At 35.1% G+C, this 25256-nt stretch overlaps 1 protein-coding gene across 6 annotated transcripts in view; it reads left to right on the top strand.

Annotated features, from left to right (window-relative positions):
• SSBP2 (single stranded DNA binding protein 2) overlaps positions 1 to 25256 on the top strand; it is a 316027-nt gene that overhangs the window by 276184 nt on the left and 14587 nt on the right. For all 6 annotated transcript variants that reach the window (XM_045033195.1, XM_011284326.4, XM_045033196.1 and 3 more), the window contains 5 exons: positions 7544 to 7579; positions 9383 to 9437; positions 12706 to 12776; positions 15765 to 15843; positions 18362 to 18390. In XM_045033195.1, coding sequence (XP_044889130.1) covers positions 7544 to 7579; positions 9383 to 9437; positions 12706 to 12776; positions 15765 to 15843; positions 18362 to 18390 — 270 coding nt within the window. The remainder of the gene's footprint in view (positions 1 to 7543; positions 7580 to 9382; positions 9438 to 12705; positions 12777 to 15764; positions 15844 to 18361; positions 18391 to 25256) is intronic.

Here is a 25256-nt window from a genome sequence, read left to right as displayed (position 1 = left end):
TAGCCAATAGGAACCCCTTCAAGCTGGATCATGTGTCCTTTTGACATGTTTCCATTATTTGAGCATTTTGAAACTCATCTTGTATTTTCCCAGTGTTGGCTCTGAAACAGCCATTTCTTTAAGGAGCCATGGTTCCTTTAAATGGAGAGGGGTATTTAGAACCCATCAGAGTGATACAGATTCAAGAGCCTCCCCAGGGAAATAGCTAAGATACAGATGGATGTTCATACACATTCCCATACACATGTATATCTTTCTGTATCTATCTATATGTACTAAAACCATTAGTACACACTATTGCTTCAATTTCAATACAACACAACAGGATATATTGTAGACTTTCTGCTTTTTTACTTCTTTGAAAGTAAGAAATATGCCTACCATTATGTACAGTATATTCATTTATTTGCTTAATCTTTATAAATCCACAGTTTTCTGTTATAAAAGTATTTTAATCAAAAATGTTTTTTGTACCCTTTTACAAGACAGTACAAAAAAAATTTTAAGGAAAATTCATGTTTTTAATTCAGAATAGAAGTATGATTTTCACTTTTAACTTCCTTTGACCTGAGCATTACAGTATCAGCCTCAGATTCTTATTTGGAAGTTTATTTACAAATCCACCAATGAATTTTCCTTTTTTATATTTTTCAAAAGAGCTGTGCACTTGAGTTTAGCTATGTACCACATTCTGATCATTAAGTAGCAAACACTTTTATTGAAAATATCTTAATTATCTTTGTCTGGAGAGACTTTTAATTATAAGGTACAGAAAAACAACCAAAGTAGGCTCATATTGAGAGCATATCACTGGATTATGTATCTAAAAAGTACAGATATAAATTTATTTTGGGTCACATTTGATTCCAAGGGTCCAGATAATGCCATCAGCACCTGGTCTCTATCACTTGCCTTTGTTTTCCTTGCCATGACAAGAAGGCTGTGTGAAGCTCCAGACTTATATCCTCAGAGCTCTCAGTTGAGTACAAAAAAGCACAACTCTTTGTCAGGTAAATAGAGGTATTGGGAATAACCAGCCAAACTAGATTTATGTAGCTTGGGTCATATGCTCATTCATGAATTATAACCTGAGGGTACATTGCTCTTTCAGCTAGGTCAAGGTCACACACATCCACTCCCCGAGCCCCACCCAAACCACATCGAAAAATAAGAGGTATGGTTCACCAAAGAAAATTCAAGAAGTTGTCAGCAAAAGAGGATATAGGCAAAACAAATGTTCCGTAAAGCATTGTAGTAATCAACTGTATTAATGTGACAGGAAAAAGAAAGAAGAAACCCCTTGAAGGGAAAAAAATGACAATCTATCATAGTGATTAAACCCAAGGGAAATACAAATATCTTACTCCAGAAGGCTCTGCTCTAAACAAATGTATGCTCTTTTTTTTTTTTTTTTTCCAAAGCACTAAAGGGGCTCTTGGGTGACACAGTTGGCTGAGTGTCCAACTCTTGATTTCAGCTTAGGTCATGATCCCAGGGCCATGGGATTAAGCCCCACATTGGGCTCTGTGCTGAGCATGGAGCCTTCAGTTTCTCTCTCTCCCTCTGGTCCTCTGCCCTGCTCATACTCTCTCTCTCTCTCTCTCTCTCTCTCTCTCTCTCTCTCTCTCTCTCTGTCTAAAATAAATTAGGGGCACCTGGGTGGCTCAGTCGGTTAAGTGTCTGACTCTTGATTTCCGCTCAGGTCATGATCTCATGGTTCTTGGGATTGAGACCTACCTCGAGCTCTGTGCTGACTGCATGGAGCCCACTCTGGATTCTCTCTCTCCCTCTCCCTCTGCCCCTCTCCACTTGAGGCATGTGCATTCTCTCTCTCTCTCTCTCTCTCTCTCTCTCTCTCTCTCTCATCTCAAAATAAATAAATAAACTTTAAAATAAATTTCTTAAAAAGCACTAAAGAATAATATTTTCAACTTTACAGTGGCACAGATAATGTCTTAATGTTATCCTCTCTGGTTTCTAGTAAACCAGTTCTTCTAAGGTAGTTTTAAACTTCACAGTTGAAGAAAGTTACTTAACAAAAATGTTGCTAATCATTAAAAACAAACAAACAAAAACTCAGGGACACCTGGGTGGCTCAGTCCATTGAGCATCAAACTCTTGATTTCAGCACAAGTCATGATCCCATGGTTTGTGAGATTGAGCCAGCATCAGGCTCCACATGCAGTGTGGAGCCTGTGTGAGATTCTCTCTCTCCCTGTTCCCCTCTCCTGCTTGTTCTCTCTCTCTCTCTTTCTCTCCAAAATTAAAAACAAACAAACAACTCCAAATCTCTAGCTATTTTGCTCTTCCCCTGCTCCCACACCACTGTCATGGATATTAGGAGTCAGAATATTTCAGAATATCTGAATTATCAGTCACAGCTCTTGAATTATCAATCTCTTGAATTATCTGTCTAAAGGATTCTTCTAATTCTGTGATTCTGATCTTTAGCTCTCTGATCTTATCTTCTACATCTGCATTTCATCTTTCAATTCATGTTAATGGATATTTTGTATCGAGTCTAGAGAGGGGAAGGAGGTGATTAATTAGATTGGAAGAATTTGGACACTAGAGGTAGAGAAAATTTTGTAGAAAACTAAAAGAGGAAATACCAAAAATGTTTGAGGAAAAATTATTAGACTGTTAGCTGATAGGGAGAAAGATTGTTTGGGAAGGCATAGAAGGTGACAAAACTGAAAGGAGAAAAAGGGAGCCCTGGTGTGTACAGGGCTTTGGAATGGAGAAATCTGAAATTTATCACCTATATGGGAGGGAGCTATGTTTTAGGAAGATAGTTTATAAAATGGATGAAAAATAGGGAAATGAAGTTAGGAGATAATAGTAATGGGCTTTATAAAATGTTATCAGACCCTGAGGTAGAGTGGTGATGAAAGGAATAATGAGGATGCATTTCACACATAGAATAAAAAACACCTGATGACCTTGAATTTGGGAATAAAGAGAAAAAGCTGAAGGTGATTTCAAGTCTTTGAATTCAGGTATCAGGGAGAATGGGAAAACACAAACTCAGCTAGAAATACAAGAGAAGGAAGTTTAGAGGGTAGATGGTGAGCTTTGTTTTGGAATATTAAATCTATCACTAAATATAATAGAATCCTAGATCAACTGTTATGTCCAGCACAGAATGGAAATGTATTCAATTGAAGCTTTATCTCTAGTTCTAATCTCTAGTAAATTCTTGATCTGTATTTCTAAAAATCTGTTGATCGGTCTACTTCACTGTGCACTAGTGCTTTAAAATTCAACATGTCAGATATTTCCCCAAAACTTGCCCCCCTTCCTGAATTCCCTACACATGAATTAGTGGCACCATCATTCACCCACTCACCAAGTTGGAAACCTAAGTATTACCTTAACTTTTGCCTTCCCTTGTCCACCACACCTAGTTTGCCACTATGCCCTGCCAAGTACATTTGTGAAGTCTTTCAAACTTTCTTACTCCTACTTATCTTAATCAGTGCTTCCTAGAACACTCTATCATCTCTTGCCTAGACCTTTTGCAATAGACTCTTAACTTGTATTTGTATTCTGTGATACCTCTAGGGTTATCTTACTAAAATATAAATTGGAATATGTCTCTCTAAAACCTGTGACTTCCTGTTTCCTACAGTATAAATTCAACAGTCTGACCATATATGCTTATCATTTATTTCAGTTTCCTATAAGTACCACATTATAGCAGCTGGGTAAAATTATATGCCATTTCCCTAATAATCTATGTACTTTTATATTTTGTGTTTCTTTCTTTCTTTCTTTCTTTCTTTCTTTCTTTCTTTCTTTCTTTCTTTCTTTCCTTCCTTCCTTCCTTCCTTCCTTCCTTCCTTCCTTCCTTCCTTCCTTCTTTCAATCCTTCTCTTTGTCTTTCTGGTGATAATCTATTCTCTATAAGTCAGCTATCCAGCTCAAATATGTCTTCTGTACCCACATAGTTCTTCTACCTATATTGTTATATTTTATGTCACTCACACTAGACTGTCAGATGCTACTAGTAACTTTCAAGAGTGTGTGTTCAGTAAAGTGCTACCAGGAGTAGCAGTCCAAATGATCTTTTTCTTTTAATGAGGGCATCAAAAAATATGAAGTAGAAATAGTGACTATAAGCCAAAATTAAAGACTTTGTCAGGACAAACATGGAAAAAAATTGAACTACATGAAGTAACAATTTTTTTAAGTATTTTTAAATGTTTAAAAACTGTGTTTAACTGTGTTTGAAGGAACCATGAAGAAGGAGAAATTTAAAACTATAAAAGGAGCAAGGTGTTAGGAGGATGAGATGGGGCTAGCTTTGGAAGCAAATAGAAAGATTATCTTTTTTTCTACGTGGATGAATGGATGAAAATTTTAATCTATAAGTTTGGAGTGTTGAGTTGAAGATGAAGGTATAGTAAGAATTTGATAGCTTTAACATATGACACAAGGGCAGACTACCAACTCACCATGCTATAATCACCATGACAGCCAGCTCATGAAAGTCACTTGTTAAGTATTCAGGAATTTTTTGAGTTAATTGTTAAATCATTGCTAGCTTACAAATAATCCAGGGAAGAAATGGGCAAAAGACATGAATAGACACTTCTCCAAAGAAGACATCCAGATGGCGAGCAGACACATGAAAAAATGCTCAACATCACTCATTTTCAGGGAAATACAAATCAAAACCACAATGAGATAACCATCTCACACCTATCAGAATGGCTATCATTAACAACTGAAGCAACGAGAGATGTTGGCGAGGATGCAGAGAGAATCTCTTTTGCACTGCTGGTGGGAATGCAAACCAGTGCAGCTACTCTGGAAAACAATATGGAGGTTCCTCAAAAAATTAAAAATAGAACTACTCTATGACCCAGCAATTGCACTACTAGGTATTTATCCAAGGGATACAGGTATGCTGTTTTGAAGGGGCACATGGCACCCCAATGTTTATAGCAATGCTATCGACAATAGCCAAAGTATGGAAAGAGCCCAAATGTCCATCGACGGGTGAATGGATAAAGAAGAAGTGGTATATATATTCAATGAAATCTTGCCATTTGCAACTACGTGGATGGAACTTATTCTAAGTTACACTAAGTAAAATTAGAGAAAGACAAATATATGACTTCACTTACATGAGGAATTTAAGATACAAAACAGATGAACATAAGAGAAGGGCAGCAAAAATAATGTAAAAACAGGGAGGGGGATAAAACATAAGAGCCTCTTAAATATAGAGAACAAACAGAGGGTTACTGGAGGGGTTGTGGGAAGGGGATGGTCTAAATGGGTAAGGGGCATTAAGGAATCTACTCCTGAAATCATTGTTGCACCATGTGCTAACTAACTTGGATATAAATTAAACAATAAATAAATTTTTTAAATTAATAAATAAAAATTAAAAAAAAGAATCATTGGTAGCTTGAAATATTTCATGTAGGAATATTCATACCACGTAAATTGATAAATGCTACAGATTGGGACCTTTTTCTCCCCTGAATTTATTTGGTTTATTGGCACACCACAGAATGCTTCTGGGCTTCCATGAAGGCTGAGCCAAAATGCTTCCAGTTATTAGTGAAGACTAAGTTGAAATTGGAGAGCATGATTATATTTTGGACCTTGTCCCTTATTTTGTGTTTCTTTCTGGTAAATCTCTACTGTGAAATAGAAAAGGTGGCTAGGGGATGATCAAAGAGATGGAAACTAAGTAGACTTTGAGATAATGAATTTAAAATATTGGAAAGAGAAACAAAATGCTGACAGTGGCATGGGGGAGTGGCAGAGACAATTTAGCAGGAAACTAATAAGGAAATAATGGACTTACAGGAAATAAATACAGAAATAATAGGGAAAACATGGAGGAATTGTAATGGAAGAAGATTCTTGTTGGAATATAGAATAATATATTTGTGAGTGTCATGAGGAATAAGAAAGATGTCAGGCAAAGGAGTTGTTTAGATCTCTGTGTAAAAGAGTTCTGGGATGTGGTCATACTCACAAATGGAGGAGAAGGAAGTATATTGTGAAATGAAGGAAGGCAATAAAGTATAAATTCCAAAGATTTAAAGGGTGGTTAGCTCATATGTTAAAGTTGGTAAAGAATGATGGTAGACAATAGAGAGAGGCAGAAGAACATGAGCATGATGCTAAAGTTATAAGGAGATGAAAATTGGAGCCAACAGATAAGGTAGTGATTTGGAGAGAGTAAATGCATATGTTTAAAATAATAAGAATCAGAAGATGGATGGTGGATCATGCACTAACAGCGGCCCAAGAGAGCAAAGTTGATTTCTAGCACCGAGTTTAGTGTGTACTGGCCATCAGATCTCACTGCTCATAGTGGAAGTAATCCCCATCATTAATTATACTAGGCAGCCTGGTAAGGACTCTCTGCAGGGATGAATTAGCCATAGGCAGACCAAGCAGGGGCCGCAGAGGCATGTGGTCTGTGCTTAAGGCAAAGCGTGGACACCAAACAACAAGGAGACAATTCTCAAATAACTTAGAGGAAAATCATAACTTTGTTATACTTCCTTCTTACTGTATAGTTTCATATTATTTTTATGTTTAATTATATGGAAGGCGTTGGGCTAGAAGGAGGGTTTAGGGTAAAGGAACTATCATCTTTTCACTACTGTAATGGTCCTAATCTGGCTATGTACCTACAAGAAGATAGTAGTTTATGGCTTTTTCTAGAACAAGACAAAAATATCTCCTCTGGATGTGCAGATTCTTCATGCAAGTGAGCTAATGAGCTTCTTTGAAAAAAAATAAAATATTCGGATTTAGCTTTCTTTATTAATATCAACACTCAAGTGTTTAGTTTTTAAATATCTGTTTTCTACTTCTCATTTTTAAAATTATAATAGCAATGTTGTATTAATACTATGTAATCTCTAGAAAAGAGTTTGGTTAAGAGCCTGATTTGAAAGGAAGGAGAGAATTTGTTATCCATATCTGATCCCCACAAGTTAGTAGTCTTTGGAGACTTATATTAACGAAAACCTTTTGGATTTGTTATATTAGTTCCTAGTAGCTAATTAGAAAGGAAAGGGGGGAAACATGAGGTCTATAGATCAAGTACCGACCTGTACCACATGAATGTAGTAGCCTGAAACCCATCTTAAAAATAATAATAATGCATCCCAGAATGCACATAAATTGGAAGTTGTATCTGTAAAAGCTATTAATTTGAAAAACTCTGGTTTCTGGTTTTTCACTGCACAAATATATATCTTTCTAATTACAGAATAAGTGTCATTAGTATCAAGCAGTGAGTATAACTGCTCTAAAACCAGTATAACTTAAAGCTAGAAATCTAAATTTCTCTTGACCTAAATCCACTCTTTTTTATAAATTCAAGATAATGTTGCATTTATTCATTTTCCAGCACTCAGACAGATATGAATGGCTTTATTCTTTATCATCCTTTGTGATACATTTTAAAACTTGATAAAAGTCAGAATATAGATTCATTGTAGGTAAGTTTCCGTATTGTCACATGAATCAAAATATATATTTCTTTGTCCTATTCGTGTTCCAGATACCATACTCCTCAGCATCTCCTGGGAATTATGTAGTAAGTACATTTGGGATTGTTTGCTCATAAGAATTGATGTTATGTTTTATTTGGGCAATGAAATAGTTGTCCAGATGTTAAGAAGAGCCCCTGTGTATTGGCCAAGAAGTGAACATCTGATATGTATTGAGTTTCTCGTCTGCCAACCTCAGTACATATGTTGATGTTCATTAGTGAGACAGTTATCAATCTGGCCAAAATTGCCCTGAGTACTGTGTTTTACTTTAGCATATGTTTCTGTAAACCAATACAATACACTCTGTCCAATCATGAAGAAAGCCATACCCAGTTACACAATGCCAAGCTTGAATTTGCAGTTCTCCAGGAGAATGAGGTACATCCCCTCCCTCATACCACTCACCACACACAAAGTTTAGGAAGACATTAAACTGTTTCCCGATCACAAAGGGAATCATATCGCAGAATAATGACTAGTCATTTGGGGGCCGGGGGCTTTTTTATACTTTGATATTGAAAGCACTTATTTTTCTTCTTATCATTATTTAGTACATGTTAAAATTTTCCAATAATTCATTTACACCTAAAATCAAATTAGTAGGTTTTACATGAGCTCTTGAACTTACAAATGACCTTTTAACCCTCATAACATTATAATCCTTGCTACATCTCAAGGCCACCATGGAAGATAAATTGTTATAATATTTAGGAGTAAACGCCTAACAGAAGAGCAAAGATAAAATGGTAAAAAGGAAAATCTTTCCTAAAGAAATTTTCAGAGGTGGTGGCTAACTGGGGTAGGAAAAAAGGAGTGCTTAAGAAGATCAATGAGCATTTTACTCTCCGTAGAAATAGTGTTTTATGAACATAGTAAAAAGCACATGCTGTTTTGGACCTGTGAACTTAGTGCTCAATGTTCTCTTAAGCTATACAAACTAAGAGGCCTAACATTTTTCACATTCTCTATGAAACAAAAATGAAAGTAAGATGTGGGTAAAACCTATTTTTTTCTCAAATCACTTAAGAATAAGCCTAATACATAGTTTTATGAAATTATAGAATTTTATCTGAAAGGAAATTTAAGTTGCTTATTAAATAGCATATATATATATATATATATATATATATAAAATCTGAAATAGTGGGCTATGTCTGCACCTTCAGAATGAAATACAAATTTATCCACTTGTAATTTATACAGATTACTTTAGAGCTAAAAAATTCTAAAACCCTTTACCTGAATTGGTTGTCTGAAATAACTGAGTTAACCTTAGAATCACCTAATTTCCATTTCCAGTTGATTAGTAACCCACAGCATTAGTCAATGTTGCCCCTCATTTCTAATTGATATGATAGCAGAAGGTTTCATGCTCTAGAAGTGTTACAGTTGATACCAATAGAAAAAGAAATAGCATCAATGTATTTTTTAAGCATATGAATATCTTTGAGTTTTTAGTTTCCTATAAAAAATGATGATACAAAATATAAGAAAATTATAGTCACAGATACACATGAATGATTCTGTTTTATGGATTTGTAAAGGCCCCAATAAATGATTTCTCCTTAACCTCATTATACCTGATATGATTAAGTCCTGAATAATACATCAGTGTTACAGGCTCATTGTTTTTGGAAACTTATTAAAACAATCTTAACATATTTAAGCTAAATCATATCTTGCATAATAGTGAAATGATTGTGCATTCAAAGAAAATAAATTATGGAGAAAATTCCTCTGTTATTTTCAAATTGGACTATTATAGATAAGCCTAACTTTTCTTCTGTTTTTCCTTACATTGTTTATGAAATGCCTTATTTTTACTGAAATTTTGTATAATTATTTAGGGTCCTCCAGGAGGTGGAGGGCCACCAGGAACACCCATCATGCCTAGTCCAGCAGGTATTGTAATCACACCAACCACACGGGCATTTGATTATTAGAATAAAACCACAAAATATAGAAATTGTTATGACAGAGAGTCAGTAGTATTCATTATCTCATTGATGGTAACAGGAAGTAGACTAGAGGTAGCAAGTAGGAAGAAGTAGTGTTCTTAAAAATAACTGTTGTCCAGTTACTTTAAGTCTGTAGAAAATTCCTGTCGTGTGAGTAATAGATATAATCAGATTGCAAATGGTGTTGATCTATATGAATTGCCCAATAATTTATCTGACACAAAGATTCCTTGAGACTCTGAAAAAGAATCCAAATCTCACAACTTAGAAAAATTCTGCATAACACATGAAATACATGGATGGATCCATGTAAAGCCAATGGGTTAGCTTTAATCAGACCCACCATATCTATTATCTCACTAAGATATCAATAGATACCAATATGCTTACATGTCCATATGTACTTATTAGCTAATAAATTCACTGTGTACTGGAGGAAGATTTTTTCTTTTAATATTTTTAAACTAAAATGCCTCAGTATTTCTGTGATCATTGAATATAATGATTTTAAATAGCTTAATCCTTTCTTTTCAAGACTTTAATATAGACTATTAAATGTGTTGCTTCTTGAGGACTTTAATGGTGGAAGTTTACATTGGTACACCCCTCCTAGAAACTGCTCTGGCTACGTGTATCAAGAGCCATGAAAAAGTGAATATTCACTTTTTTCTATCATCCTGCTATGAGAATAATTAGAGATACAACCCGAGATTTATGTAGAGGGTGCTCATTTTTTTATAGTTAATAGTGAAATAGTAGGCACAAACCTAATACAATTTTAGCAAAAGTAATAAATTAATTTTTAGGAATATAATGTAGCCATTAAAATTATTATCAAAGAATTGTTAATGACATGGAGAATAAATGTTCATGATTCAATATAATATGGTTACAATTTTATTATAAAATATATTTAATACAAAAATGTAGAAAGACAAAGAAATAGGCTCTAAGGCTTTATCAGTGTTAACCTCTGGGTAATGAAAGAGATGGGAGATTTTTATAATAAAAAAATACTGAATTATGTTACAGTATTAAATTCATATGTTCTTAGCTGGTTTGTTGAAATCTAAGATGTGTGGAAGCTTGAACTTAACTATCATTGATCATATCAATAAATAATTTTTAATTTTTGAATCTTCTTAATTTTGAAAAAGCATCAATCTGATAATTAACACAAAATGTTGCTTTGCTTCACTACTGATTTGGAATATAGCATAAATATTTCATGGATCTCTGTCCTCAGAGCATCTTCATTGAAGTGAAACAATTCATTCAAGATAGAATTAGGCGAATTGAACATCTTGCGCACATTTGCATTCTTACATGTGAAGTTAATGTTTAATTTATGAAGGTAGCATGTGATTAATAAACACTTCACCGCAATATAAATGAAATTTTTTGGAGAAACCACTAAACTTTTCAGGTGATAAGTAATCTGATTACTCTCCATCCTTCCAAGCCAACAAATTGCCACCAGTATGTCTTCCTAGCCTTGTGCATACTCCTGTGGGCTCATCTTTTGCATAGTCATTCCTAATTTGAAGCCAATGCTCTCCCCGCCAAAAACAGGATCCATAAGGTCTACTTTATTGTAAAGTTTTTCTGAATATAAAAAGAAGTCTAGAAAATACCAACCTTACTTCTCTTGGTGTTTCTATAGATGAAAGTATGTTTTTGATTGGTATTAAAAACAACAAATTTATTTTTCTTTCTATATATTTAAAATATACAGCCTATTTTCCTTCCAAGTTAATTATTAAAATTAGTTAAGTAAAATTAGGCTAATAAAGATGAAAAACCATTTGAAGATCTCCTGTGTTTAGTCATTAGTAATGACTGATTTTCTGAAAGATACATTTTTATGGGATAGAGTGTATTCCATTAGTTAAATCTCAGCAGATATTTATTGTCTGTGGCACATAGTATAAGACATGATCTCTTTCCTTCTCTCAATGAACTCACTATAACAAAGACAAGAACAAGACAAAATGTTAACTAGAATGCAAAGCAGAATTCAATGATGAGGGGGGCATGCATGAATTCAGAAGTTTCAGAAAACAAAATCTCATGAAAGAGGTAACATTTGCAGTGGGCCTGGGGTAGTGAGCAGAATTTCAGTAGATGGACACTGGGGAGAAGATACTTGGAGGAATTAAGAACAAAAATATGGAGATATAAACGGTTGATCATACACAGGAAAGAACAAGCAGCCTGAGTTGACAGGAATATAATGTACATAAGGATGTAAAATAAATAATTAAGGCCACAAAAGTAGGTCGGGACCTTACTTAGTATAAACAAATAGAGATCCATCTGAAGTGGGCATTTCTGCTTTTTCAGCAGTAGGATATATTAATGTAGATTTGAAACACTTTTTTTTTCAGAATAGAGAGGCCTGATACATTATATTTAAGAAAATTGTATAATTGTGGGAAAATAGAAAAACATATTTCCTAAATGTAAAATATATGGCCTTTTACTATAGATAATACATTATAAAAACATACGTACTCAGAGACTTTATTAGAATTAGCTAATAGACATGAAATGTAATTTTTTTAATATAAAATGGTACTTATTTTATATGGATATACACTACAGTTATTTTTACTATAATGAATCAAGAATAAAATGAATAAAAAAAATTTCATCAAAAGCTGTACTGGAAGAAGCTGACTTTTACTTCAAGCAAGAGAATTTTTCATTCTAATTGTATACTCTCTTTATGTTGGAATTAAGCCAGGATACCCCACCAGCTATTAATAATTATTAGATAAACAAACTGTTTTAAATTAGTATATAAGAAGCCTAAGGAAACAATGAAAACTGAAAAGCTACTGAATTTGAATTTTTGGAGATTTTTGTTATACACATTGCTTAATGAAGTCAAAAAGTATCCATGTTTTTTAGAAAAGAAAAACTTTACTGTAATATTTGAGATTTTTAAAGTAATGTTCCTTTTGACCAGAATTATTCAAGTGATTACCTCTTATATATTAGGTAAATATTCTCATTTACAACCTCAGAATGGTAATTTCTGAGTTGGAAAATGACTTACAAGTATTTGTTTCTGAACATTAGTAATGACTATTTTAAGTGCTGCAGCTATGAATATGTATGTGTGTGCAGATCATCTCTGATTATTACTTTGTGATGACTTGGGTGTAAATTATAAAGAAAGATATTAATTAGGTAATGTTTTGTTTCAGATTCAACCAACTCTGGAGACAACATGTATACTTTAATGAATGCAGTACCTCCTGGACCTAACAGGCCCAATGTAAATATGATTTTTTTTTTTTTAATTTTGGAATGTATTTCAAGGCTCAAACTCTAAGTGTAATGAATATTCCTAGATACTATTTAAGCTTTCTCTTTTACTATCCAGAAACTTACTAGATATCCAAAAATAATCAAACCCCTTCTATGTTCTGGATTGACAAAAAATATAAAATACAAAAATGTATAACAAAAGATTGCACATCATTATAACTTAAATGTAAAACTGAACCTAATCAATTATACAATGTCGGTGTGTGGTTTTATCTAAAATCTCAAATAGTTAATAATTAACACTATTTGAAATGACAGTTAATGTGTAATCATTGACATTTGCCTCATTTTTAGCATCACTAAATTTTTCATTGTGATTGTTTATTTCTTTTATCCTGATAAACTTGAAATAAATCAGGAAGTTGGATTTGCTTGTTTTTCTTTAGATTTTTGAAATCTGGAGTTTAAATATGGAAATGCAGCAGTTCTACATAAAGAATTAGAGTGTTCTTAATAATGCATCTCGTTATTTTTCCATGAAAGCTTACAGAAAATTATTTATCTATAAGACCTACATATTAACAAAAATATTTATAACAAGGTATAGTTAATACACAGACATATATGAATATAAGGCTGCTTAGTTTAAATAAAAATCAGAAGACATAAAGGAATTTCCATAAGTATACCAAAAAACAGGAATGAAATAATTATTATAATTGAGCTTCTTAGCAGTAAAGACTTTAAAGGGAAACTTGAAATCCATCCAGTATAATATGATACTTGAAATATGGCCAGTCCAAATTGAAATGTGATGTATAAAATATACACTAGACTTTGAGGAGTTAATATGAAAAAAATAATGTAAAAGATTTTGTTAAAATTTTTATACTGAATATATGCTGAAATAATTTTGATACGTAGGATAAATGAAATATATTATTAAAATTAACTTGACCCGTTTCTTTTTACTATTTAAACATGGCTGCTAGTAAATATAAGTTTACTTATGTAAGTTTGTGTTGTAGCTCGTATATTATTTCCCTTAAGCAGTACTGCCTTCAGTTATCACTATCCTCTTTATATAATCAAATAAATTGGTTTTCAGGAGAAAAGAAACAGTTTCCTGTCAGTAATGTCTAAAGGGTGTTTCCACAGTGATCTTAATGAACATTGAATATGATAATGAACAATGTTCGTTTTAGAAATTTAGCAAAAATATAGAAAAGCTCTTCATAGTGCAGTTTCATATCTTAGAACTTGATATTTAAAATGGAGGGAGTGCGAGAGGAAACCCAGAGCATATGGCACTGAAGACATTTCTGTGGGCAGCTAAGCTGATACCATCCAAGTATGTTCCATTCTGGTTCTCTAACTCAATACAAAGATAAGAGATCCAAGAAAAGTAGAAGCTGATCGTGTCACTTTTTCAAATGCCATTCATCTCAGCCAGAGGTAGTAAAAGCAAATGCCTGCTGAGGGCTAGGACTGCAGTTTTTTGTGCTTCAAGCATACATACCAATAGTCTTTGTGTCTTTTAAAACACTGTGGGGGCCAGATGAAGGGACCGAACCAAGTAAGTTCAGAGGGTGTTGGCCTTACCAGCACTAGTTTTTCAGCCCAGATCTATACTATGCTTTTGACAAAGGCTGAATAAAACAGTAAGTTCAAAGTTAATTTCTTTAAGCTATCATTCTTAAGCTACCTCAAATGATAGCTTAAAAAGTTAATATTTCTTTAATTGATTTATAAATTAAATTTCTAAAATTAATTCTAAGTAAACAACTTAGAATATATAGAATCTATATATAGAATCTATATAGAGAGAATCTATAAAATATTTATAAACCAAACAGAATATATATAAATCAATCTGTATGCTTTAAGGCTACAAAATTTTAGGCAACAGAAATGACATTATCCTGGGAAAATGTATAAGCATGTGGCTGTATGATCCCAGTGATAGAAAGCCATCTTATTTCCAAACACTCATATATATATATATATTATATACAGTTACTGGTTGTCTGTTGAGGGCAATTGTTTTTCTCCCAAAAGCCTATTTGATTAGTAAGCATCACCACCCCATCTACACACGTAAATACACACACACCACATTCAGTATTCTGTACCATACAACATGGAAGAAATGCTTTTGGCATCAGAAATTTTAAGAACAAGTGGTTTTCAGTAGGCTATTTTAACTGTAAACATAAGATAATTATAGATAACTTGTCTTCAAACTGGGCTCTAGATTTCCTCAGGAATATTCCAGGGAGATAAGGAAAAGACTGAGTGGGCAGGCCATGGCTTCTCCACCACCTGCTCCACCATCGTATATCAGTTCACATCTGTTTTGTACTGGGCTTCCAACTTAAAATAAAATAATCCCACTACTTTAAAAAATGTTAAATATAACTGCTGTAGAACGTCCAATTGTCATTGAACTGACATAGTTGAGACTGCCAAGAATTAACTATATTGAGCTGTCCCCAAGGAGCTAAATGTATTTAAACTACAAGATGGAATTATTTATTATGTCCATTTGAACAAAGATAGATTGGCTGCTAAGAAAAATCTTAATGTTGGCATAATAATGTTGAATTATTCTTATTAATAAGTCAATACTTTTAGCAGCTTCCTAGGAATCATCTCTGGCTTATATAGCAAGATCTGTCAATAGCAGAGAAGAGAATGTTTATCCTCTAATTTGCACTGGAATGTATGTGCATTCTAGTTGAGAATATCTGAAGAAAATGTGGATATAAATGAGGATTAACCTGAAGATCCAGAATATAAAGCAGATGGCATGAGGAAAGTAGGGCAGTCAGTTTCAGAATCTGTAAGGCTGAAAAAAATCTAGGAAAATAACCTCCATTATTTGGAAATGAAAATAATTTGTGGAAGTGTCTTACAATGTTAAAGATAGATATTGTAACATTAGATAAATACTTGTTTTCAGTGTGATCATAGAAATTCTCTTCATTTTTTAAAGTTTCCAATGGGCCCTGGGTCAGATGGTCCCATGGGTGGATTAGGAGGAATGGAGTCACATCACATGAATGGCTCTTTAGGTAAGGATATGCAATTTGATATTTAGAAATCAAAACAAAACTTTTATTCTACAGAGTGGATATTACAGTTTGCAAATTGCTTTTGTATACCTTTATTTACTTTGAATTTATTTTAAAATGCTTCAACTTTCACTTCAGACTGAGACTTTACAGAATATTGGTTATGATAACTGGAGATCATTTGAAAATCAGAAATGTGAGGATTGTTCTAACCTAGCTCTTATTCACAGGTATTTACTTTCACCTATCAAAATCTGAGTGTTTTATGATAAAAGGAGATATTGCTGCTCTGAGCACATATTACATATCCCTCACCTGGAGAGCTACAGTATCTTCTGAGCTGGTTTGTCTACGAAGGTCTATAGATGCAGTCTCAGAGGAACTTATGTTCTCTGCAAGAATTTCTTAACTTTGTTTCTGTATTTTAATGTTTGTCTCTTTTAAAAATAAAATTTAATTATATTCTGGATTATCTGGATGATTTTCTTAAAAGAGAGTCGTGCCACATACTCGTGGCAAAGCAGATTTCAAGTACTATGACCAATAGTTGAAAACATACCTCATAAATGATGCCTTCTTACCAAATGAAGCCCAGTGTCTTCACGGAGAACAAAGAGTTTCACAACAGTGAGAAATAGAGATGAGTGGCACAAAACCGATTAGATCACACAGTGCACTGTACATATAGGCAGGCCAAATGCAAATCCAAAACAAAACCCATAAAACAACAACTACACTTATTTTATGTTTATATATGTTTTAAGTAACAGTAACATAAGCTAGAAGTTGACAATGGGGATAGACGCTTATGATCTTTTTTTTCTTTTGAAAAAGAACCATCTTTTACTGAAGTTGGAATAACTATGCCCATGAGTAACTTAGGTTGTACACAGATTCCACGACTCCGCCCAAACACCAGCCTCTAATACTTTGAAAAGCTCTGTAACTTCAATAATCAAGAAACTATTTGCAACCTGTTGCTAGACTTTTGAGCTTTTAAGGTCCATACTTGTTTTATATACGTACATGTGTTGCCTAGATATCAAAGCCTTAATTTGCACTGCTCAATTATGGTAGTGACTAGCCATGTGTGACTATTTAATTTTAAGTCAAAATTAAATAAAAAGTAAAGTTTACTTCCTCAGCTGCACTGCCTCCTATCAAATGTACATGGCCATGTGTAGCTAATGGCTACCATAATGAAACATAGAATAAAGAAACATCTCCATCATCACACAAAGCTCTACCTGTCAGCACTGTTCTAGAATTTTATTTTTTAATGTATTGCAACATAATTCAGTTTCCAATCTTTTAATTTGTAAAATTATTTTTAAAAATATGACATTTGGTCATAGAAAATTTTCAGTTATTCACTAGAATAGAATTTGAGGAAGAGTTTCACATATGCTTGGCATGTGGCTTATTGCTTTTTATAATAAACATTATTACACATATTTATATCTACATAATTACATATGTGCATTCAATATGTATCAATGTACTATGTATGTTTATAAGCACTAACTTTATTTGTGACTATAACTGAATGTTTTACTATTAAAATAGTAGAATATGTTTATGCCAAAAAATTAATTGTTAAAATGGTTAAAAATAAAGCTAACATGTGGCAAAGATCTGATTATTGTTCCTTGTTACCTAATGTATGATTCCACATCTTAAGTAAGAAATTAGTATTGATTTTTCATTTCTCCCAGGAATCTACTTAAAATTACAGTATTATAAAGACATTCTTACTTTTGATGGATTGCCATGAATATTGATTGCTGTCAATTTTTTAATGTTATTAAAAATTCTTCACTTTGGTTATTATAGTAAAATATGGCTCATAATATTTTTAAATATTGCAGATGTCCATCTTATATTTTGTCAGATTTAGAAGCATCGTTTCAGAAAATATATTTATCTCTCGCTGTCTATATATACATATACATACATGCATACATTTTAAAAATTTGAATTGAATACGATTTATAAGTGATCTCTCTTACATTTCATTTTCAGGAATTTATGATAATGATACTTTTCTTAATTCTACCATTACAAAAATAAACAAAAAAGATGGTTCAGAGCGAGAGGTACAGCTCATCCTTGCATTGCCATCGATGATACTTACTCACCAGACAGTATAAGAGAAAACGAATTTTCTTAAGTTTATTTATTTATTTTGAGATAGAGACCCTGAGCAGGGGAGGGGCAGAGAGAGAGAGGGAGAGAGAGAGAATCCTAAGCAAGTTCTGCACTGTCAGCATGGAGCCTGATGCAGGGCTCAAACTCAGAAACCATAAGATCATGACCTGAGCCAAAACCAAGAGTAGGATGCTTAACCAACTGAGTCACCCAGGCACTCTGAGTAAATAATTTTTTAAGATTAAAAAATTAAGGAGATACATACTGGAAAATATAAAGAGTGTACTGCATTTATTTATATTAAAGGAATACTTAATTTGTATATGAAATTATTATCTAATAAACATTTTCTTTTCATATTTTGTTTCAGGGTCAGGAGATATGGACAGTATTTCCAAGGTGAGTGTTGTATAATCTCTGGGTTTTTTGTGTTTTGGGTTGTTTATGTTTGTTTTTTGAGAGAGAGAAAACAAGCACACATGAGCAAGGGAGGGGCAGAGAGAAGGAGAGAGAATCTTAAAAAGGCTCCATACCAAGACAACAAATAGAGGGTTACTAGAGGGGTTTTGGGAGGGTGGTTGGGCTAAATGGGTAAGAGACATTAAGGAATCTACTCCTGAAATCATTTTTGGACTATATGCTAACTAACTTGGATGTAAATTAAAAAATAAAATTAAGTAAAAAAAAAGGGGGGGGGGTGGCGCTCCATACCGAGCACAGAGCCCAGACACAGAGTTTGATCTCACAACCATGAGATCATGACCTGAGTCGAAATCAAGAGTCAACCAGGCAACCCTCTGTGTTGTTTTTTATTTGTATTTCATTCCACATGGAACTCTTATTAAGATTATTAGAATAACCTTATAAATTTTGTTTTTGAACAAAGTGTTTTTTTAACATGAAATTTATTGTCAATTTGGTTTCCATACAACACCCAGTGCTCATCCCAGTAGGTGCCCTCCTCAATGCCCATCACCCCACTTTCCCATCCTCCCCAACCCTCAGTTTGTTCTCAGTATTTAACAGTCTCTTATGGTTTGCCTCCTTCCCTCTCTGTAATTTTCCCCCCTTCCCCTCCCTCCCCAGTCTTCTCTTGAGTTTTTCAGGATCCACATATGAGTGAAAACATAAGATATCTGCCTTTCTCTGCCTGACTTATTTCTTTTAGCGTAACACTCTCCAGTTCCATCCATGTTGCTACAAATGGCCAGAATTCATTCGTTCTCATTGCCAAGTAGTATTCCATTGTATATACAAACCACATCTTCTTTATCCATTCATCCGTTGATGGACATTTAGGCTCTTTCCATAATTTGGCTATTGTTGAAAGTGCTGCTATAAACATTGGGATACAAGTGCTCCTATGCATCAGCACTCCTGTATCCCTTGGGTAAATTCCTAGCAGTGCTCTTCCTGGGCCATAGGGTAAATCTATTTTTAATTTTTTGAGGAACCTCCACCCTGTTTTCCAGAGCGGCTGCACCAGTTTGCATTCCCACGAACAGTGCAGGAGTGTTCCCATTTCTCCATATCCTCTCCAGCATTTGTAGTATCCTGATTTATTCATTTTAACCACTCTGACCAGCATGAGATGGTATCTCAGTGTGATTTTGACTTGTATTTCTCTGATGAGGAGCGACGTTGAGCATCTTTTCATGTGCCTGTTGGCCATCTGGATGTCATCTTTAGAAAAGTGTCTATTCATGTCTTCTGCCCATTTCTTCACTGGATTATTTTTTTTTCAGGGGTGGAGTTTGGTGAGTTGTTTATAAATTTTGGATGCTAGCCCTTTGTCTGATAGGTCATTTGCAAATATCTTTTCCCATTCCATTGGTTGCCTTTTAGTTTTGTTGATTGTGTCCTTTGCAGTGCAGAAGCTTTTTATCTTCATGAGGTCCCAGTAGTTCATTTTTGCTTTTAATTCCCTTGCCTTTGGGGATGTGTCAAGTAAGAAATTGCTACAGCTGAGGTCACAGAGGTCTTTTCTTGCTTTTTGCTCTAGAGTTTTGATGATTTCCTGCCTCACATTCAGGTCCTTCATCCATTTTGAGTTTATTTTTGTGAATGGTATAAGAAAGTTGTCTGGTTTCATTCTTCTGCATGTTTGTGTCCAGTTCTCCCAGCACCATTTGTTAAAGAGACTGTCTTTTTTCCATTGGATATTCTTTCCTGCTTTGTCAAAGATTAGCTGGCCATACATTTGTGGGTCCAATTCTGGAGTCTCTATTCTATTCCATTGGTCTATGTGTCTGTTTTTGTGCCAATACCATGCTGTCTTGATGTTTACAGCTTTGTAGTAGAGGCTAAAGTCTCGGATTGTGATGCCTCCCGCTTTGGTTTTCTCCTTCAAAATTACTTTGGCTATTTGGGGTCTTTTGGGGTTCCATACAAATTTTAGGATTGCTTGTTCTAGCTTTGAGAAGAATGCTGGTGCAATTTTGATTGGCATTGCATCGAATGTGTAGTTTGCTTTGGGTAGTATTGACATTTTGACAATATTTATTCTTCCAATCCATGAGCACAGAATGTTTTTCCATTTCTTTATATCTTCTTCAATTACCTTCATAAGCTTTCTATAGTTTTCAGAATACAGATCTTTTACATCTTTGGTTAGGTTTATTCCTAGGTATTTTATGCTTCTTGATGCAATTGTGAATAGGATCAGTTTCTTTATTTGTCTTTCAGTTGCTTCATTATTAGTGTATAAGAATGCAACTGATTTCTGTACATTGATTTTGTATCCTGCGACTTTGCTGAATTCATGTATCAGTTCCAGCAGACTTTTGGTGGAGTCTATTTGGTTTTCGACATATAATATCATGTCATCTTTAAAAAGTGAAAGATTGACTTCATCTTTGCCAATTTTGATGCCTTTGATTTCCTTTTGTTGTTGGATTGCTGATGCTAACACTTCCAACACTATGTTAAACAACAGCGGTGAGAGTGGACATCCCTGTCGTGTTCCTGATCTCGGGGAAAGCTCTCAGTTTTTCCCCATTGAGGATGATATTAGCTGTGGGCTTTTCATAAATGGCTTTTATGATGTTTAAGTATGTTCCTTCTATCCCGACTTTCTCGAGGGTATTTATTAAGAAAGGGTGCTGAATTTTGTCAAATGCTTTTTCTGCATCGATTGACAGGATCATATGGTTCTTATCTTTTCTTTTATTAATGTGATGTATCAACATTGATTGATTTGCAAATGTTGAACCAGCCCTGCAGCCCAGGAATGAATCCCTCTTGATCATGGTGTATAATTCTTTTTATATGCTGTTGAATTCGATTTGCTAGTATCTTGTTGAGAATGTTTGCATCCATATTCATCAGGGATATTAGCCTGTAGTTCTCTTTTGTTGCTGGGTCTCTGTCTGGTTTAGGCATCAAAGTAATACTGGCTTCATAGAATGAGTCTGGAAGTTTTCCTTACCTTTCTATTTTTTTGGAGCAGCTTGAGAAGGATAGGTATTATCTCTGCTTTAAATGTCTGGTAGAATTCCCTAGGGAAGCCATCTGGTCCTGGACTCTTATTTGTTGGGAGATTTTTGATAACTGATTCAATTTCTTCACTGTCCAAATTTTGTATTTCTTCCTGTTTGAGTTTTGGAAGTGTCTGGGTGCTTAGCAATTTGTCCATTTCTTCCAGGTTGTCCAGTTTGTTGGCATATAATTTTTCATAGTATTCCCTGATAATTGTTTGTATTTCTGACAGATTGGTTGTAATTCCATTTTCATTCATGATTTTATCTATTTGGCTCATCTCCCTTTTCTTTTTGAGAAGGTTAAAAAAAACCTGGCTAGAGGTTTATCAATTATGTTTATTTTTTTCAAAAAAACAACTTTTGGTTTCATTGATCTGCTCTACAGTTTTTTTAGAATCTATATTGTTTATTTCTGCTCTGATCTTTATTATTTCTCTTCTTCTGCTGGGTTTGGGGTGTCTTTGCTGTTCTGCTTCTACTTCCTTTAGGTGTGCTGTTAGATTTTGTATTCTGGATTTTTCTTGTCTCTTGAGATAGGCCTGGATATATTTTCCTCTCAGGACTGCCTTCGCTGCATCCCAAAGCGTTTGGACTGTTGTATGTTCATTTTCCTTTGTTTCCATATATTTTTTAATTTCTTCTCTAATTGCCTGGCTGACCCATTCATTCTTTAGTAGGGTGTTCTTTAACCTCCATGCTCTTGGAGGTTTTTCAGACTTTTTCCTGTGGTTGATTTCAAGTTTCATAGCATTGTGGTCTGAAAGTGTGCATGGTATGATCTCAATTCTTGTATACTTATGAAGGGCTGTTTTGTGACCCAGTATTTGATCGATCTTGGAGAAGGTTCCATGTGCACTCAAGAAGAAAGTATATTCTGTTGCTTTGGGATGCAGAGTTCTAAATATATCTGTCAAGTCCATCTCCTTGTTTCTTTATTGATCCTGTGTCTAGATGATCTATCCATTGTTGTAAGTGGAGTATTAAAGTCCCCTGCAATTACCACATTCTTATCAATAAGGTTGCTTATGTTTGTGATTAATTGTTTTATATATTTGGGGGCTCTTGTATTCGGTACATAGACATTTACAATTGTTAGCTCTTCCTGATGGATAGACCTTGTAATTATTATATAATACCCTTCTTCATCTCTTGTTACAATCTTTAATTTAAAGTCTAGTTTGTCTGATATAAGTATGGCTACTCCAGCTTTCTTTTGAGTTCCAGTAGCATGATAGATAGTTCTCCATCCCCTCACTTTCAATCTGAAGGTGTCCTCAGGTCTGAAATGAGTCTCTTGTAGACAGCAAATAGATGGGTCTTGTTTTTTATCCATTCTGATACCCTGTGTCTTTTGGCTGGAGCATTTAGTCCATTTACATTCAGTGTTATTATAGAAAGATATGGGCTTAGAGTCATTGTGATGTCTGTAGGTTTCATGCTTGTAGTGATATCTCTGGTACTTTGTGGTCCTTGCAACATTTCACTCACAGAATCTCCCTTAGGATCTCTTGTAGGGCTGGTTTAGTGGTAATGAATTCCTTCAGTTTTTGTTTGTTTGGGAAGACTTTATCTCTCCTATTCTGAATGACAGACTGTTTGGTTAAAGGATTCTTGGCTGCATATTTTTCTGTTCATCACATTGAAGATATCCTGGCCTGCCAAGTTTCAGCAGATAGGTCTGCTACTACCCTTATGTTTCTACCTTTGTATGTTAAGGCCAGTTTATCCCTAGCTGCTTTCAGAATCCTCTTTTTATCCTTGTATTTTGCCAGTTTCACTATGATATGTCATGCAGAAGATCAATTCAAGTTATGTCTGAAGGGAGTTCTCTATGCCTTTTGGATTTCAATGTCTGTTTCCTTCCCCAGATCAAGGAAGTTCTCAGCTATTATTTGTTTAAGTATACCTTCAGCCCCTTTCTCTCTCTTCTTCTTCTTCTGGATTTCCTATGATACAGATATTGTTCCATTTGATTGCATCACTTAGTTCTCTAATTCCTCCTTTGTACTCCTGAATTTTATCTCTTTTTCTCAGCTTCCTCTTTTTCCATAATTTTATCTTCTAATGCACCTATTCTCTCCTCTGCCTCTTGAATCCATGCTGTGGCCACCTCCATTTTATTTTGCACCTCATTTATAGCATTTTTAATTCATCATGACTGTTTCTTAGTCCCTTGATCGCTGTAGCAATAGATTCTCTGCTGCCTTCTATGCTTTTTTCAAGCCCAGCGATTAATTTTATGACTTTTATTCTAAATTCTTATTCCGTTATATTGCTTAAATAGGTTTTGATCAATTCTTTAGTTGTCTCTACTTTCTGGAATTTCTTTTGAGGAGGATTCTTCTGTTTCATCATTTTGGCTAGTTTTCTGTCCCTTATGCATTTTAAAAGCTTGTTGTGTGCTCTGCACCTGTGAGCACTGCTATATTCAAGGAGGGTCATACACTGTCTAGGGCTTGGCCCTTCAGGAGGTGTTTTTTCAGGGGTTGTTACTTGCTCTCTATTGTTGTGACTTTGGTTACTTCATTATCCTACTTGTAGTAATGTTTTGGAACCTCCACCAGGTGTGCTTTGATTTGTTCCTTGGAGTAGCCCTGTAAAGGAAAAGAGATAGACAAACAGGAGACAAAAATGAGGAAACACACAAACAAATAACACGAACAAACAAATAAACAAAAACAAAAACCTAAAGACTAAAAACAAAAAACACCAAAACACCAACTACAAATAAAGAAGAGGGTGGAGGCAGTGCTGATAGAAGAGCACATACAAAGAGTGAAATGACAGGTGTGGGGTGGGGGGAGGGACAAAAAATAAACATTGATTAGGCAGAGGGACTAAAAGGCTTAATCCAGAGAGAGAGGAAACTAAAGAAGGAGGCGGGGAAAACGAAATGAAGATAAAGTTACCCAGACAGAGAAAGTATATGGCTCGATTATTCCAGAAAGAGAGAAAGGAGTGTAAAGCAGGAAGTGTAGAACATGTATCAAGAAAATGGATTAAATATGTCTGTTTAGACAGACCAATAACCAGAGTAACCAGCCTACAGGAGGGAAGAGAGAAAGAGAAGAAATGGAGGGATGGGTGTGGGGGGAGAATATATCTGTATATCCAGAATTGACCTAGAGTTAATCCAGGTAATGCTGCATTGCTTGTAGGTAGTAGCTGTCTGCAGAGTCTGTGCCGCTCCAGTGGATATGCAATTATCCAGTGCAAAGGGTCATGGTTTGGCATATTCTGGACCCACCTCCACTATGGGCCCCGGGAGTGATCCCTGAGGCCCCACCTTGGTGGTGGTGGTGGTGGATGGAAATGGTGGTTCCCCAGTCTCTTCTCCATGGAGACGACCCAGTGGACTCAGTTTGAGTCGTCCTCACTGTGCCGTGGGCACAGACGGGGTGGTCCTTCTCTCTCCACCCATCCCCTGACCCTGCAGTTGGCTAGGATTCAAAGTTCTGCTCCTTGCACTCTGGTGCTGGGGAAGCGCCTCTCAGTGCGGTGATACGGTGATAAGTCCGGCTGGCTTTGTCTGTGCCACAGCACTTCTGGGAGGACGGCCTTCTCCTACTGCAGACTGAGCCGCCGCCCTTGCCTCAAGCCCCAGGGGTGGCAGATGCAGGCAGCCTTTGTCTCTTCCCACAACACTCCAGGGAGACAGCTGCCTTTTCCTCCTGCGGACTGCGCCCTCAGCCCAGCCGCTGCACCCCGGGGATGGTGAAGGCAGGCAGGTTCTGTACTATTGCGCAGCCCTCCAGGGAGGGAACCACTTTCTCCAGCTGCAGACTT

This window comes from Felis catus, chromosome A1, assembly GCF_018350175.1.
Source record: "Felis catus isolate Fca126 chromosome A1, F.catus_Fca126_mat1.0, whole genome shotgun sequence".
NCBI lineage: Eukaryota > Metazoa > Chordata > Mammalia > Carnivora > Felidae > Felis > Felis catus.
This window is presented reverse-complemented; position numbering and strand designations above follow the sequence as displayed.